General features: G+C 42.0%; 1 protein-coding gene across 5 annotated transcripts in view; it reads right to left on the reverse strand.

The window, feature by feature from the left end:
- Positions 1-15,282, reverse strand: part of diaph2 (diaphanous-related formin 2) — a 369,056-nt gene that overhangs the window by 32,372 nt on the left and 321,402 nt on the right. For 4 of the 5 annotated variants that reach the window (XM_041943749.1, XM_041943748.1, XM_041943746.1 and 1 more), the window contains 2 exons: positions 11,299-11,391; positions 10,080-10,145 (listed from right to left, as the gene is read on the reverse strand). In XM_041943749.1, the coding sequence (XP_041799683.1) occupies positions 10,080-10,145; positions 11,299-11,391 (159 nt within the window). The remainder of the gene's footprint in view (positions 1-10,079; positions 10,146-11,298; positions 11,392-15,282) is intronic. The other variant, XM_041943750.1, reaches the window with a different exon arrangement.

Below are 15,282 nucleotides of genomic sequence, written 5' to 3' on the forward strand. Positions count from 1 at the left end.
CTGCACACCCTTATTGCCTTCCGTTTTTTACTTCCCTATATGAGCAAATGGAGATCTGCCATCATATCCTTGAGGCCCATCAATAAATAAACTTGACGCAAATAAACAGATAAATAAATAAATGTGAAGAGCCTAGCAAATGGCCATCAGTCAGCATTAGTGATGGAACCATGTCAAGCACAATCATGCTTGACTGGAGGGGGAGTGCCTGAGCGTAGGAAGCTTTCTTGCTGATTGCACGCCCTGTGTGTGTGTGTGTGTGTGTGTGTGTGTGTGTGTCTAGAGAGGTATTCTGCTTTTTACCTTCATTTAACCCCCTCAGTCTCTCTGCCCTCTTTTAACTCTTTATCGCTATCACTATCGATACATCTGTCCATCACTGCACAATGCACCCGCTTGTTCCATTTCATTGCCTCTCTGTTCTACCTCCCCCCCCCCCGTCACATACACACCTCTTCCGGCAAAACAACATCCATTTCTTTCAGTCCTTGATTATGCCAGCTGGGTTAAAAGTCTCAGCCAGACTCTTTCTTCTACTTTCTGAACATTTTTTCGTCATCTGTCTCCCTCTGTGTCTCACAGATAATTTGACTGCCATATTATACATCATTTTCCCAGTCGCACTTTATATTAAGGTACACACATTCAGTGTTAACTAGTTGTTTATTAGCATATGCCTTATTTGGGGAGTTAGGGTTATTAAGATTCAGATTCTAATTCATGTACAACAACTTCCTGTCTATTAATAAGCAGTACATGAGCAGGAGGGTATTGAGGGAAAACTCTGCTGGAAGGAGCCGGAGTAGACTGCCACCTGGCTGCGTGGACCACCGACTACGTGACCAACAGACCGCAGCATGTGAGGCTTTGCAACTGTGTGTTGGATGTGGCAGTTTGCAGCACCGGGGCTCCGCAGGGCACTGTGCTCTCTCCTTTCCTCTTCACCCTCTACACATCGGACTTCAGACACAACACAACCAGCCTCCACCTCCAGAAGTTCTCCGATGATACAGCCATCATTGGATGTGTATCACAGGGGAATGTTTTGGAATACAGGGAAGTCATCACTAACTTTGTCGACTGGTGTGGACTAAACCACCAGCACATAAACGCTAGCAAGACTAAGGAAATGGTGAAAGACTTCGGCAGGAAAGCACCGCAGACTACACCACTGTGCACCCAGGGTCTGGACATTGAGATCATGGAGTACAAATACCTAGGTGTCACCTCAACAATAAACTGGACTGGTCCACTAACACTGATGCCCTATGGCCTATGTCATTTGGAGTATGTAGGACACTGTTGAAAGCTTTTTATGTCTCTGTGGTTGCTTCTGCAATCTTTTACGTAGTAGTCGGCTGGAGCTGTGGAAGCTCTGAGGGGGACAGAAAGAGACTCAACAAACTGGTCAGGAGGGCTGGTTCTGTCCTGGACTGCCCTCTGGACACCATTAAGGACGTAGTCGAAAGGAGGATGTTAGCCAAGCTGATGTCATTTGATGTGTGTGATTTATTGTACACAAATTACCTTGTGCAATATTACTTTTTAACTCTATTTAAGTACTCAACCTATGCATATATACTGGTATTCTACATATATGTATTACTGTGCAATAGTGTAAATGCTGTACTTGTTTTATCCACACCCACCATGTGCAATTTCAATTAATGTGCAATTTGTTAATTAAAAGTGTACATATATATAGTCACCTTTTTATTCTGTATTTCTCTATTCTGTTGTTTTTTTCCTACTGCTATTGTCTGCTACTCACCTGAATTGGTGATTAATAAAGTCTAATCTTATCTTAATTAATGACCTTGTAGTTGTAAAATATGGTCAAGGAGAATAAAGCATTAATACGTGATGTTGATGATGATATGTGTACCTTAATATAGAGTGTTACCATTGTCTCACTTATAAATCAAATGGCTGATTAGATACAGCAGTCCTAACAATATGGATTGACTGTACATTTTCACCAATGCAATAGTGACCATCAGGAAGGAAACTATGCATTTCTCTTAGTCGTGAAAGTTAATCTTGTATGTCGCTGCTTGAAACTGATGCCTTTTATGAAGCGTTTGCTTAGATGGTTTGCTGCATAAATTCATGTTAAATGAACAAAACACCTTGCTTGTGAAAGTGTGCACATCCTGCCAAGGGTGTGGGAATTCGACTGCTGCTATCAACATTGCAAAACATTCTTTTCTTTAGTGTTAATTGAAGGCTGTGCATACTAATGAAACTAAAGTTTTCGAACATAGTGTCAGAAATAATTAACCTTTTGCCTTGATTTTGTTACTCAAAATCTCTAAATGAGGCAGAGAATGATGTAAAAATATTTTATATCGAGATGGCATGCTACTACACCAATTAGAAAGTTATTACAGCTCATGAAACTTCAAAAGTAAAAGTTTTGTTTGTGATTTACTGCTTAAACAAATATGTATATCAGAATGCATGTATTTGCCGTTGTAGTGTTGATGTTATTGTTGCTTTGCCGGATTAATCTAAGAAGCACTTTTAACTAATTCTGAATTATTCATTTTGATGTAAAAATGTGTTTGTGGTTTATCTTCAAATACTCTCAAAATCAAGACGGAACCTTGACTTTCCTGCACTTCAGGACTCCATTAACACTGAAACACATGTTGAATTCATCATTCATCAACGCTTCTAACTTAAGTGTGAAAGTCAGTTCAAGCTGAGAGGATCACATACATTGTGATTTCTATAATATCCTTGTTCCCAGCGTCACCTTTAATAACATTTCCTATTGAATGGAACATTTAACATTCTTTGACACAATTACTCTTTATCTGTATTACTTGGTTCTACCATTATTACTCATCACCCATCTGCCTCTCCTTTCCCATACCTCCCTATTACAGACATCAACCCGTCTAATGGGAAAGTAAAATATTAATTCCACCTCATTATGACTGACAGATTGTAGAACACTTCAAACGCAAACATCAGCCTGGACATTATATGTTAGATTTTAGTACCAGCCACATCATATTAAGGAGGATGGAAAAAACACAGGAATATGACAGCAGAGGAAGAAGCATTTGATTCTGGCCCTGCCTCTTATTGTCAGCGGAACACATAACCATACAGGATGGCATCCTATTCCACGGCACATTATTTGTTCTCTAGCTGATCATCAGTTGGCCCTGCTGTATGCCTAATGAGCGATAAATAAGGTTTAATTCAACCGACACAAGTTGCCCATCCTTCAACACTAAGCATGATGGCTTGGGCGAGATTCCATTGGAATTATATGAGGGCAATTTTTCAGCTAGTGGGATGGTCCGACTGCCTCTCTTTTATTTGGCTTCCACAGGCATTCCTTTGGCTTTAAGCTCTGCAAGTTTATTGGTCTATTAGGAATTCATCAAACAATGAATGATATCAATCTTGTTGTGTGAATGTGCCCTGGGTAAAAATAAGATGAAACCTTCCATTATGGGGCCTCCAAAGCATATTTGCCCTCCAAAATTGATCCAGTATTGACAATTTACACTTAGGGTGACCTTTCATAACTGCCCACATACTTGAAAGCCAATATTGTTTGGAGAGTGAGCAAGAAAAAAAAGCAGCCCACTGCAAACACTCGAGGATATTATTGAATATGATAAGTTAGAAGACATTTTTGCTCTGCAGTTGTTCGTTGATGGTCCACTAGGCGGGAGGGCTGAGTACATTTTACATCAATGAGGCCCTGTGCCAATAAAATAAGACAATATTGGACATAGGTGTTGAGAGCTCCGAGTCCATTATAGCACTAGGTCATTGACTTTATTTAAAAAAGAAGACAAAGAACGAAAAAAGTAAGCATTTCCATAGGGAGCTAGTCTCCACACAGTAAGTTTTATCAGACAGGGAGTTGTAAAAGGGCATAATGGCATCAAAAGGGCATGCGGACAGCCCCCTGTTGATACCCTGCACTCCAGCAGATAACTTCAGTTTAGGGGGTACTTAACAGCAGGGGCAGGGGTGAGAGACCCCTGGTGTCCACTCAGGGAGACTACCTTTTATTAAGATTTGATTTATCCTCTCAAAATGGCTCCATGTCACACTTCACTTACTTTACGTCCTCTCTTGGCAGAGTCAAGCAACGAATCAGTTATGCGCCAAGGGTACTCAAATGGTACATAAAATCTTCATCTATATTTCCATGATGGGTTTTCTGCTGTGGATGAAAAATGATCAGGTCCAGAGAAAGGCTCTATGGGTCAATGAGAGGGACAAAGGCTTTGTCTATGCTCTAGGATGTCAAATCTTAAATGGAGTGGCTGTCCTTGCCTCAGTTCTTTCCCATCTGCCTTTCCTTTTGGCTGTTGATAAATATCCTTATCTATGAGAAGCAGGTGATAGATTTCAAGCAGCACGTCTCTACAGAGCTCAGCTCTCATCTACTCTATTGATATCTCACATCTACTAAGCCATCCGAGCTATAGCAAGAGGCGCCGACACCCTCTGGGTCTCTTCGCCCAAAATCATGTTAGCTCCACTTCCTGTAGGATCGCCTCCAGGGCCGCCCCAATGAATAACATCTATCAACTGAAGTGGAAGCCAGAAGCTTGCGGAGGCAAAAGGCTTTCGCCCTCAACTCAGAGACACCCTACAGCAACAGTCCCTATCTGATATGTGACACAAGCTTGCATGTGTGTGTGTGAAACAGTACAGGAGAACAACTGCAAGAAGGGCTGAGAGACAACCAGAGAGAGATAAAGCGATGGGTACAACATATGTGTGAGCAAATTAATTGCTAGGGGAATTACGATCACTATCACTTCCTGTGATGTAATTTAAGAAACAAACTGGTGATTTTCTCATAGATTAGGGGAAAGATGAGAAGCTAGCTGCCTGGCTGAACATATTGTGGTTGTCTGCATCAGGGCGATGTGGATAACAAACACAAAAGTAATAAGTATTAAAAGATCATTTATGTCACAGATGAGGTTGGGGATATGAGAGAACAAGAGGAAATTCTTTATCTTTGCCAGCATCTCCTTCTTAAAGACACTTCCCTTTGGTCTTTTCATTTGGCTCTTTGCAGATTCATCCCTTTTCTTCTGTTAAAATTTCATGAGATAAAATAGGTAATTTAATCTTCATTAAACATACAGGGGGCCCACTCTCTGGCCTGACCAGCAGAATTAACTGCTAGGCTTCGGGGGATAAGATAGTTGGGCTGAAATTCTGTAACCCTGACAAGCATTATATCACTGCATCTCTATTTTTTAATGGGCATGAGATGATCCCTCCCTGTTCAATGTCAAATAAGTCCTTAAGAGGCTTACTATATAGAAGACAGGATGGAACTTTTGATGGACTGACCTGTGAAGGTGAAGCAGAGAGTGGGGCACAGAGAGGAAAGGAGAGAGGCCCTGGTTTGGGATTGTAATGACGTTGAAAAAGCAGTAAATAAATAAGATTGGCTTGGTTCTCTTTGAAATCTGATTGATGTGTCTTTTGGGATGCCCCCCAGTATGAAAGACCTACTGAGTCTGTGGCTTTCATCCCTGACCGAAAATCGATGAGCCAGGATGTATGAGAGGCTCCAGCTCTCTACCCACCAATCTCCTGCCAGATACCCAGGTAACTGTCTCAACAGAAAGGGAACAGGAGACAGAAGAACAGTAGGGCTAACTCACACCTCTTTTATCCTTATTCAAGTAAAACTTAATTTTAAACTAAAATGCAAAAGAGAAAGAAAACAACTCTGTGCTCTACAGTGTTCAACCAACCGGATTCATATGGTACCAACAATAAAATGACAATTTCTTTATAAATGTATATACTTTATATATTATCTTCCTGAAATGAGACTGAACCCACAACAGAAATGTGGCTTTTCTGGTCTCCATCAATCCATCCAGTTTCTGTGTGTTGAATTAGGACTGGCTGGTGTAATTGCATAACATATGAGTATGGCCTCCAGGGTTAGGTTTTCCATCTTACACAAAGTGGAGACAAGGAAATAGGAAATGCTTCTGGAATTGGGTGTAATTGTGACTGGCGGCACCTAGAATTGTGTTCAGCCTGACACTTGAGGTAGTCTGCTGGAGTATAGTTTAGCCTGAAGGACGACAAAAAACTACACGCTGGGTTTAAATGAACTCCTTTGACGTAGGCGGAGATTCTTGTGCAACTCTGAGAGACTCTCTCTGGTACACGCTGCTCGTTTGAGGATGACAGGAGGTTAATCAAGCTTTAAAGCATGAGATTACAACAGACACGACAAGCAGGAATGAATAGATTTGGCACACTGTCTGATACAACCGCTCAAAGAACCTTCTCTACAAGTACACTCAGAGACTGAAATGCTTTCAGTCCCCAAGTCAGAGAGAAAGCAAATATGTACACAACCGAAGTACATAAACATTAATGCTGCTGTACTGACCCAAAAATTACACCATCACTCTTTAAATACTGACTAAACTGTTGACAGCTCTTAGTGACTGGGATGCCTCTTGTCATGAAATCATCCGTCACTGGGGAACTTAATTGTTTCTCTTTACAGAGAATATATTTTTACCTCAGACTGTGCATAAAGATTTCTGTTTGCCCCCTTTCATGAGATGAGACAAAATTCCCCCTATGCTCTATAGCAGCTGAACTCATTTCCAGATTCCATTTAGAAAAAAAATCCATGGAGCCAGCATGTCAAAAGGATTTTCCCCTCTCATCACCTCCGAATAGAGAATCCATGCAGCTGTTTATCAAACGACAGTCTGGGTCTGTATCAATAAACAAGGAGTCATCAGTGCATAATACATTCTGGTAGCATAGCAGTTGTACGCACTTGGGAAAAAAAAGTGTGCTGAGAAGGGTTTGATGCACAACGCCATGCAGAGAGAGAGAGCCATCACAGTAATCTGAGTTATCTCACAAGAGTCAGAAAATAGGTCAAAGACCATTTTACAATGATCCCATGACACATATGTAGCGCACTGGTGGCACACCATTTCCTTATCAAGGTCCAGGTTGCATTGAACTCTGGGCACAGAAGTACAAAAAGTAACGTAATGCAAACACCGCATGCTTCAGACAGGGTCTCATCCACCAGCATGTTCCTGGTCTGGGTCTCCTCCTGCTTGGACATGCCGAGAATACATCAACAGATCACGAAGGTGATCAGATGCCCAGACCACCTCAACTGACTTCATCACAAAAGATCTGTGCTTCTACTGAGGGCTCTTTGCCTAAGGAGGACCCCAAGCACCCAGCAAAGGAAACCTGCCATTCCTACCCGTGATCTTTTCTTCCAGAGTTCATGACCACAGGGGAGGGTTGGAACTTTGACTGACCTTAGAAGCTTTATCTTCAGGCACAGCTCCATCTTTAACAAGACAGTGCAGCAACACTGCTGAAGCTACTACGATTGTTCTGCCAGTCTCATGGTGTATCTTACCCCCTGTCATGATCAAGACCCTGAGAGAACACTTTCACCTGGGACAACCACTTGCTCCCAACCCAAAGGGGACACTACATCATTTTCTGAGTACCATGGCCTCAGATGGGGAGGTGCTGACTCTCATCCCACCCACTTCACATTTGGCTACAAGACACTAACTTCACACTAGAGGCCACAGCCTGATGAAGCCAACAAAACTACATCATCTGCAAACAGAAGGGATGGAGTAAGTTCACCACAATGCACACTCTATGATTTTGGGCCACCCTGTCCAATCAGAAAACGACAGAATAAATGAGAAGGTACAAATTTGTAAATGTGCCTTGCCGCTGTGTAGCTTTTTGATTACAGTGACCTTCACCAGAAAATGAACAAGGCTTCCCTTGAGTGTTAGACCTCTGCCTCCACAGGTATGCTATTCCTACTCATGAGTCCACCATTGCAGTGAGGGATGGCACTGAACTATGGCTTTCTCGGTGGTGTCCTCTCCAGGGCCCACTTAGACTACTAGATGGTCTGACACTCTAAACTGCCGCTTGTCACGTAGACACAGACAATCAGAGCCTTTCTTGTACCTCATATTGAAATACTGAACACAGTAGTGCTAATCTTGAGGTTTGTGAGTGTCTCCACACTCACCCAGCGACTGTCACTCTGAACGGCTACAGAAAAGCTGTCCAGTTCCTGTCTAGGAGTTTGGTTGGAGAGCTGGTGTTGTGCATAAATGTGAGCCAAACTATATTTAATTGGTACTTCTACACCTCACATACTTCTTCCCACCAAATAAGTAATATTTCAGGTCTTTAAAGACAGTTTTCATAGCCAGGTGTCATCTTGCCAAGGCCCTCTCCTTGGCTTACTTAAAAATACTTAAAAAGCTTTCTGGTAATTAAATATTTATATAGATATAAAAAAGCTAAGTTTCTTATTTCTTATTTAACTGAACTAAGTGCATGTTTTGAGTTGCTGTAAAATAACTGACCAGTATGTCTGATGTGGGCCATACTGAAAAGTAAGTAAGTGAAAAAAAAAAAAAAAAAAAAGAAATCAATTCATTGTTTTAGCATCACACTGTACATACTCTGGACATATACTCAACGAATACACCAGCATGATGGCGTTACTTGGACATGCAACTAAAACAGATTAAACATATTACAGTAAGAGAGACACTGTTGCAACACAGAGAACCAATCTGTTGAAAGTCGCAGACAATTCATTTTTAGCCACGTAGCCTCAAAGCAGGTCTGTACATAGCATAAAAGGCAAGAATCCTTCAGAAAGAGGCAAATCTGGGGTGCTGGTGAACATCAAGTTGACATTTACAAAAACATATTGGGGAAAAAGGAAGATAATACACAAAACTGTTGTGGGAGGCCAGTGCATGGACGTCTACAGACCTCTCCAGCAGAACACGTCGGAAACATTGCGACAAGACAGGAAGTGATATCATGCTGTGACAGCATAGGCTAACAGGAAGAGCACGACAATTAGATGACAACTGGAGCTGCTCTACATGTCAGAAATGATGCTGAGCGTATCAAAAACTATTACCTTCGAGTAGCGTGACCGCTATCCGGACTGTATTAGTGTTATAAGATTAAACATTTAGGATCAAGGGACCAACAGAAGGGCAACTTCAATACTGCCGCACTTTACCATGTTGGATTTTAAAGGTATTCAATGTAAGATTTACATCATGTCACTCAGCAGTGCAAGCATGAATGGCCAGAGTTCTCTTCTCTACTGCAGTCTGCGGTTTTCATGTGACCCTATGCTCAAAAGAAATGTATTACTGGTAATGAAATACGCTGCAAGCTGTTATCCACTGATGTATTTTTTCTGTATGCACATTTGACTTAATACTCCAGACACATACAATTGAAAGAAATTCATTTGATTGTGACCACTAGTGTTGACGTCTACTCAGCCTCCAATAGTACTTTGTGGAATAGTTTGCACATCATTATGTGTGCAAATTTATGTCCTTGTGGCCATTAACCAACCACTAACACGATTGCTTTATTGTGTGTTTCCAGAGAAACTAGAGGTAATGTTTCCTTTTGCTACATCTCTGTAATGGCAAAGATTTAAAGTCCCATGTTGTTGTTCTTTCGCTTTTGTATTGTATACATACAGTACATAGGGGAAACCATACTATCATCACAACCTGTACTTACAACAATTTGAACCGGGTGTCTTGCTAATGTACATCAGCAATTAGCCAGTTGCATTTTGAAATATGTTTCTGATGACATTACTGCACAAATCATGATTGGCTATGGATCATTACAAGTCCAATTATACATTTCTCAAAATTAGCGTTGATTCATCTTAAAACTGCAGTTGCTTTCCTCTGTCAGGAGCTGTGCATGTCAATACGTTTTATCTTTGTTTTAATTTGAATTTATCATCTATCTAAAAGTCTCATGGCAGCTTTTGTTTTGTAGAGTAAATCTTACATCGAATGCCTTTCAACATTTCATTCTTTGCTAAGTCAAATGCAGTAACTCAGCGCAGGACTCTGAACGTTGTAGGTCAGCTCAGTTTGAGTGCTCAGACAAAAAGGATGTGAGTTTTGCAGCCAGCAGAAGTTCAGCAGGAGACAGGGCGGTGCTGGGTCTGGGTTAAAAAGGTAGTTAAATACACACACCTAGGGTTCTGTTACCATAGTTAGCACCCGGCCACCGAGAGGCTGGACTGGAAGGACTTTGATCACCTGGAACAATGGTGGCGATAAAATAATAAACAAAGAAAAAGAAAAGAAAAGAAGGGAAGGGTGGAGAAAAAGGAAAAGAGAAAAAGGCGTCAGAGGTGACACATCTCAGATAATTGGCGGGAATGAACCACTCCAAGAGTTTGGAAAAACCCTTCAGGTTTGCTACGACACCCGGACAGATATGGAATGAGCAAGGTGCAGGTGAAGAATGGAGCTGGTTATGTCTATCGATGAGCAGCATTATAGATGTTAAAACAAGAGTGAAGTATAAGTGAATGTGTGTTTCTTGTTCCACACTTGTATAATAATTTAAAAGGACATTTTACTGATTTAATTGTATACCTTTTGGCAGTAATTGTCTTTGATCAACTGAAAACAACTTAAACGTACCATAACTTGTACAACAACAGTAAATATCTCACTCATAAAATAATTCTGCTAAATATGACGTGACTTGAAACACGATATAATATTGCTCAGTTATAGTCTAAAAATATGATATAGACATAATCTTACCTCCTCTGTCTTAAAACTGTATGCTCATGCTGTATGGCAGCTATAGCAGAATCTTCCTATCCAACCACTGGCCTGATTTTTTTCCTCCCATGATTGCCAGTGTGGAGATGGCAGCACCTGTGGCTCTTCTGCAGAACGCTGACTTGCATATCAATTGACCCTGGCATCCCTACTAGGTGGTACTCCCCTGGGCATGGGCCATTCATCATGGCAGAACGGAATGCGTTAACACCAGGATTACATTAAATCAGCCTCAGCCCGACTGCAGCCAGCATGGCTACGTTATAATAACTGCTTTATGAATAGCTAAGGGACAATAAATCGCTAATGAGCTGCACTAAGCCACGCGTGTGCTTGTTCCTAAGACACCTGTCTGTATGTACATATGTTCCTCTATGTGTTCATGTTTTATGTGTGTGTCCATGTTGGACATACAGCACTTGAATACACTGTGATTAAATACAAACTGGAGAGCATAACTACTTTTATATGATAGACAGGAGCCACCTGTATTGCATGTAAACTGTTAACAGCTAAAGGGAGCAGACAATATTTTTTTTCCGCAGACAGGTGAGACCGACAAATAGATAGAAAAAGATATTATAAAGTAGAACACGAGTGCTTTTTGCTGCCTCACCATTGCGCGGCGTCCGTTTTCGCCGATCGCGGAAGGCTGCTCCGGACTGTAGAGCTTCCATTAGGCTATCCATGACGCCAGTTTCGTCTCCCTCTGTAAGAGAACAGATAATAGAGGCAAAGATGTTTACAAGACCATGTGAACATTAGCCCAACAGGATGAAATGCACATGAGCATATACAAGTACACATAAACACCCACACACATAGGTCAAGGTCCAATTCTAGGTATTGTGTTGTGGAAGCAATGTATGTCCACTAACTACAGGTTCAGGAACAATCACCTTACATCACAGCAAGAGAGAAGAGCGATTCTAAATGAGATACGAAACAAATCTTTTGTGCGAGTGTTGAGACAGAGGCCTGTCTCTCCGGCCTATCTGGGTTTTTTTTCAGCAAACAGCTAGGGAGGAGGAAAAATACACTTAGAGCTTAGCAACTAATACAGGCAGAGGAGCCTCAGGATGAAAGCATCCACTGATGGTCATTGACAGATATTCTTTCTGTGGCTAACGCAGGGGAGCTAAGTGCTCTTTACAAAGATTTAGTGTGGAGCCGCTCAATAGCCGGGCGCTCCATCATTGTTCAGTCAATGACATCGGGACCGGCCTTCGAAAAACATTCCCCCTGCCCACCGTCCCAGTTGTCGTGCGGATCCATGAAACTGGAGAGCTGTAGGCAGTCGGCATGGCTGAGGAGACAGGTAGGAGACACTTAGAGTGCTAGGAGGTCAACAACACGACAAGTTGTGCCCACGCTGTGCACATGCAGCATACCGCTCAGTGGAAGCGGGGGTTCAAAAATAAGCTTAGATTCTATATCTGGGTCATCTATCTTTACGCCCCAATACTAATGAGTCAGAGGGGCACCCTTTTTATCATTCTGGCCAAGAACAGACATTATTTTAAACTAGATCATTAGGGTGACTTATTGTAGAACCGGAGACTTGGCCATCAATTCTTCTGCGTACTTGAGTGAACTAGCTCTTCCCCAATGTTTACCATCAGGGTCCAGGCATCTTGTTTCTCTACTGTGCTTACAGCCATAGCTGAAGGGAAACGTTCGAAAATAAGTGGAGACAACTGCTACTTTCAGCACGCAGCACTTTTCCAGACATTGGGGTGATCAATCTTTTGTTACTTGCGCGTGCTCAAAGAGACACGACAGTCAGGCAAATTGAATTTATGAACGAAACGCGTTGACACCGAATGCTACACAATTAATTTAAGGAAATGGCACAGAGTTTGCCATTACCAGGGGAAGTCAGGCCTGCACATATTTTTCCCTTCTCCTCCAGCAACAAACCGGCCGACCTGCAATCATTCACACAAGTAAAAGAAGACAGTAACCAAGAATAGAAACATGTCTTATGCAAATTTTAAAAAAAGCAACTCTTCACTCGTACTCACACTAATTTTGCTCTCTATCTCATTCCTTCTCTTTCTTCCTCAAGTCCTTCCCAAGGGCTACTTTGAAATCAAAGTATCTGTTCTGGCTGTGTGCTGTGCTTAAAAGCAATCCCGATTAAATCAAGCTTAATTAGACCGGCTTTATCAGAACAAAACCAAAGCCGAGCCAAGTAGTGCTTATCTCAAATTGCAGCACTACACCTCAGATAGCAAGCTCATTGGTCTAAAAGGGGGAGCATGGGTTTTGTGTGCTGTGGACCTAAAGAACAATATGGTGAACAACCTGCAGCTACTATAACTGTATCAACTCCCAAGATCTTTAGCTACTCCTTCTTCGTATGTAGGCTAGCAAGGACACACTGAGTCTGACAGAAGGTAGAAAGTGTTAAGTGGCAGGTAAACATTTATCTACAACCACCTTGGCACAAGAAACTTTTTGACAGCTCCTTCTTCACTGCCTTCTTCATGGAGACCTAGACATCACAGGGGGCACCTGACACTTTGATCAATTTGTCCTACTTCTAGCTTAACTGTAGCACAATTCATCATTTGTAATGGCCAAGACTTGGGAGCTGTAGCAGACTGGGGTTCAGGGGGAGGACTGCAGACACAACGAACCAAAATGACTAAAATGGGAAACATACTCCCCAGTCACCCCACAGTGCTCAATTAACTATGTCCTATTGGGCCGCAGCCTGAGTAGGCCTTACTGTCAGCAAGAAATTGTCACAAATGAGCCTTCAGACTGAACTTCGTAACATATATAAGTACGTATTTGTGTTTATATATTCAATAATACTGCACAAACAAGCCTTAAGTAGACAAAAGAACAAGACTGAATATTATTAGACTGCACTTATTCCAGTAATCCTCAGAGCAAACTTTCTTCATTACTTATTATAACATTGCCCACTTTAGCAGACACTTCTGCCTTGTTCCTACAATTCAGTCTTGTCTTATTTTGAGCTGTTAAACCTAGGGCAAATATTCATCCGCTTCTCATTAGCAGCAGTGGTAGATTGCATGCTGGGGAATTACAGAAAAGCTAACCTTTTATGCCCAAAGATCTTTCTCAAGAGGAAAGATCCCCTCTGCTCGCAGGAAATTGCTTTCTAAATGGGTTAAGATGGGCTAAGACCCAAGACATTGACAAACCCTTCCAGTGATGAAACACCTTGGTGGGCACCTCAACAGACAGCCCCGGGGTCCTTTAATGATCTTATTAACGCTTGTGAAAGTGTGGAACATGGCTGTGGCTTTTGCACTTTTAGGTACTTTCTTAAACAGTTAAACCTTTTAGAGTAGAAATAAAGCTCTGTGAAACTCTACCTCCTAGAGAGAGGGGGTACCTGTTCCATATCTTTCCCTTTGATCCCTGCATACCTCCCCCTCCCTCACCTGAATATCAGGTAGTACCTGGAGCCACGGTGTGCCAAGTGCAACAGTGAGCCCTGGGGATTGGCTCAGTCTGCAATATATTTACAAGCAGCATTATCACATTTTCTAATTAGGAGGGATAACAAGAATAATGTGCTCTCAGCAGGACTGGCATAAAAGACTTCATACACCAGATTAGCTTTTTTTTTCCCTGAGACATTTAGAGTACAAAAAAAGGTACCCACAGTAAAAGCGAAAGAAAGCTGCTGCAATGTAGTATTCACCAGTAGAACACGAACTCGAGTGTCAACAGTTGCAATGGAGGAGAGGGGAGGACAGGAAAACAATGAGCACAGATACTGTAAGTGTCACTACTGGGGGAGGAAGATGTAAAGGAAAGAATGAGGGAGGAGGCTGAATGCAGGGAGAGAGGGAGGAGAAAGAGTGCAGGAGGCAGCTGGGGAGAAAGGCAAAGAGGGTTTCTGTGGGTGCGGCAGTGCGTGTGGTGGAGTGGGTTATTGAGAGGGACTAGCGGAGCGAGGCAAGACACAAGGTTGTAAAAAACCTTGCTGGCTACGTGACGGCCTGAGCCCTGTGACATTTAATTATTAAGAATACATACACTGAGGTGTGCACGCACGGGCACATGCACGTGCTCTCAAAAACCTGCCTACACATTTTTAATGATATGTATGTATGCTGTGTATTCGCAAAAGGCTCCACTAAACTATTCTAAATTTATGGGGCAGATTTCCCAGCTGACAAGTGAATGTAAGTTTGACCGACTAAGATGGCGAGGACAGATAGTTCGAAAGAGGCAGATAGAGAGCGGACTCCTACTAATGTCAGGATGAGGGCCTATACTCATGGCTGCTCATGGCAAGATCCGTTAGAGGAGACGCAGGAATCATGCGAAGTGTTTCAGAAAACCAATGCATCATCGAAGCATCCATACAAACTCTTAATCCTCAGTGAAAGACCAATTAGGAATCAAACAAATAAGCTTACATTATGCAAAACATGACGTCTCATTTGCTTATTTCTGCCAATTAAAATCAGTCATCTACAGCATTCAAAATATGTATATAACTGCAAAGTCAAAGCACAGCTGTTGCCTCGAAAACATGACAAAGCGTTTCGCTCAATCATCCGAGCAGAAAACCTTGCATGTGTTTGAATGAAATGCCGGGCCCTCTTTT

Source organism: Chelmon rostratus, chromosome 9, assembly GCF_017976325.1.
Source record: "Chelmon rostratus isolate fCheRos1 chromosome 9, fCheRos1.pri, whole genome shotgun sequence".
In the NCBI taxonomy this organism is placed as follows: domain Eukaryota; kingdom Metazoa; phylum Chordata; class Actinopteri; order Chaetodontiformes; family Chaetodontidae; genus Chelmon; species Chelmon rostratus.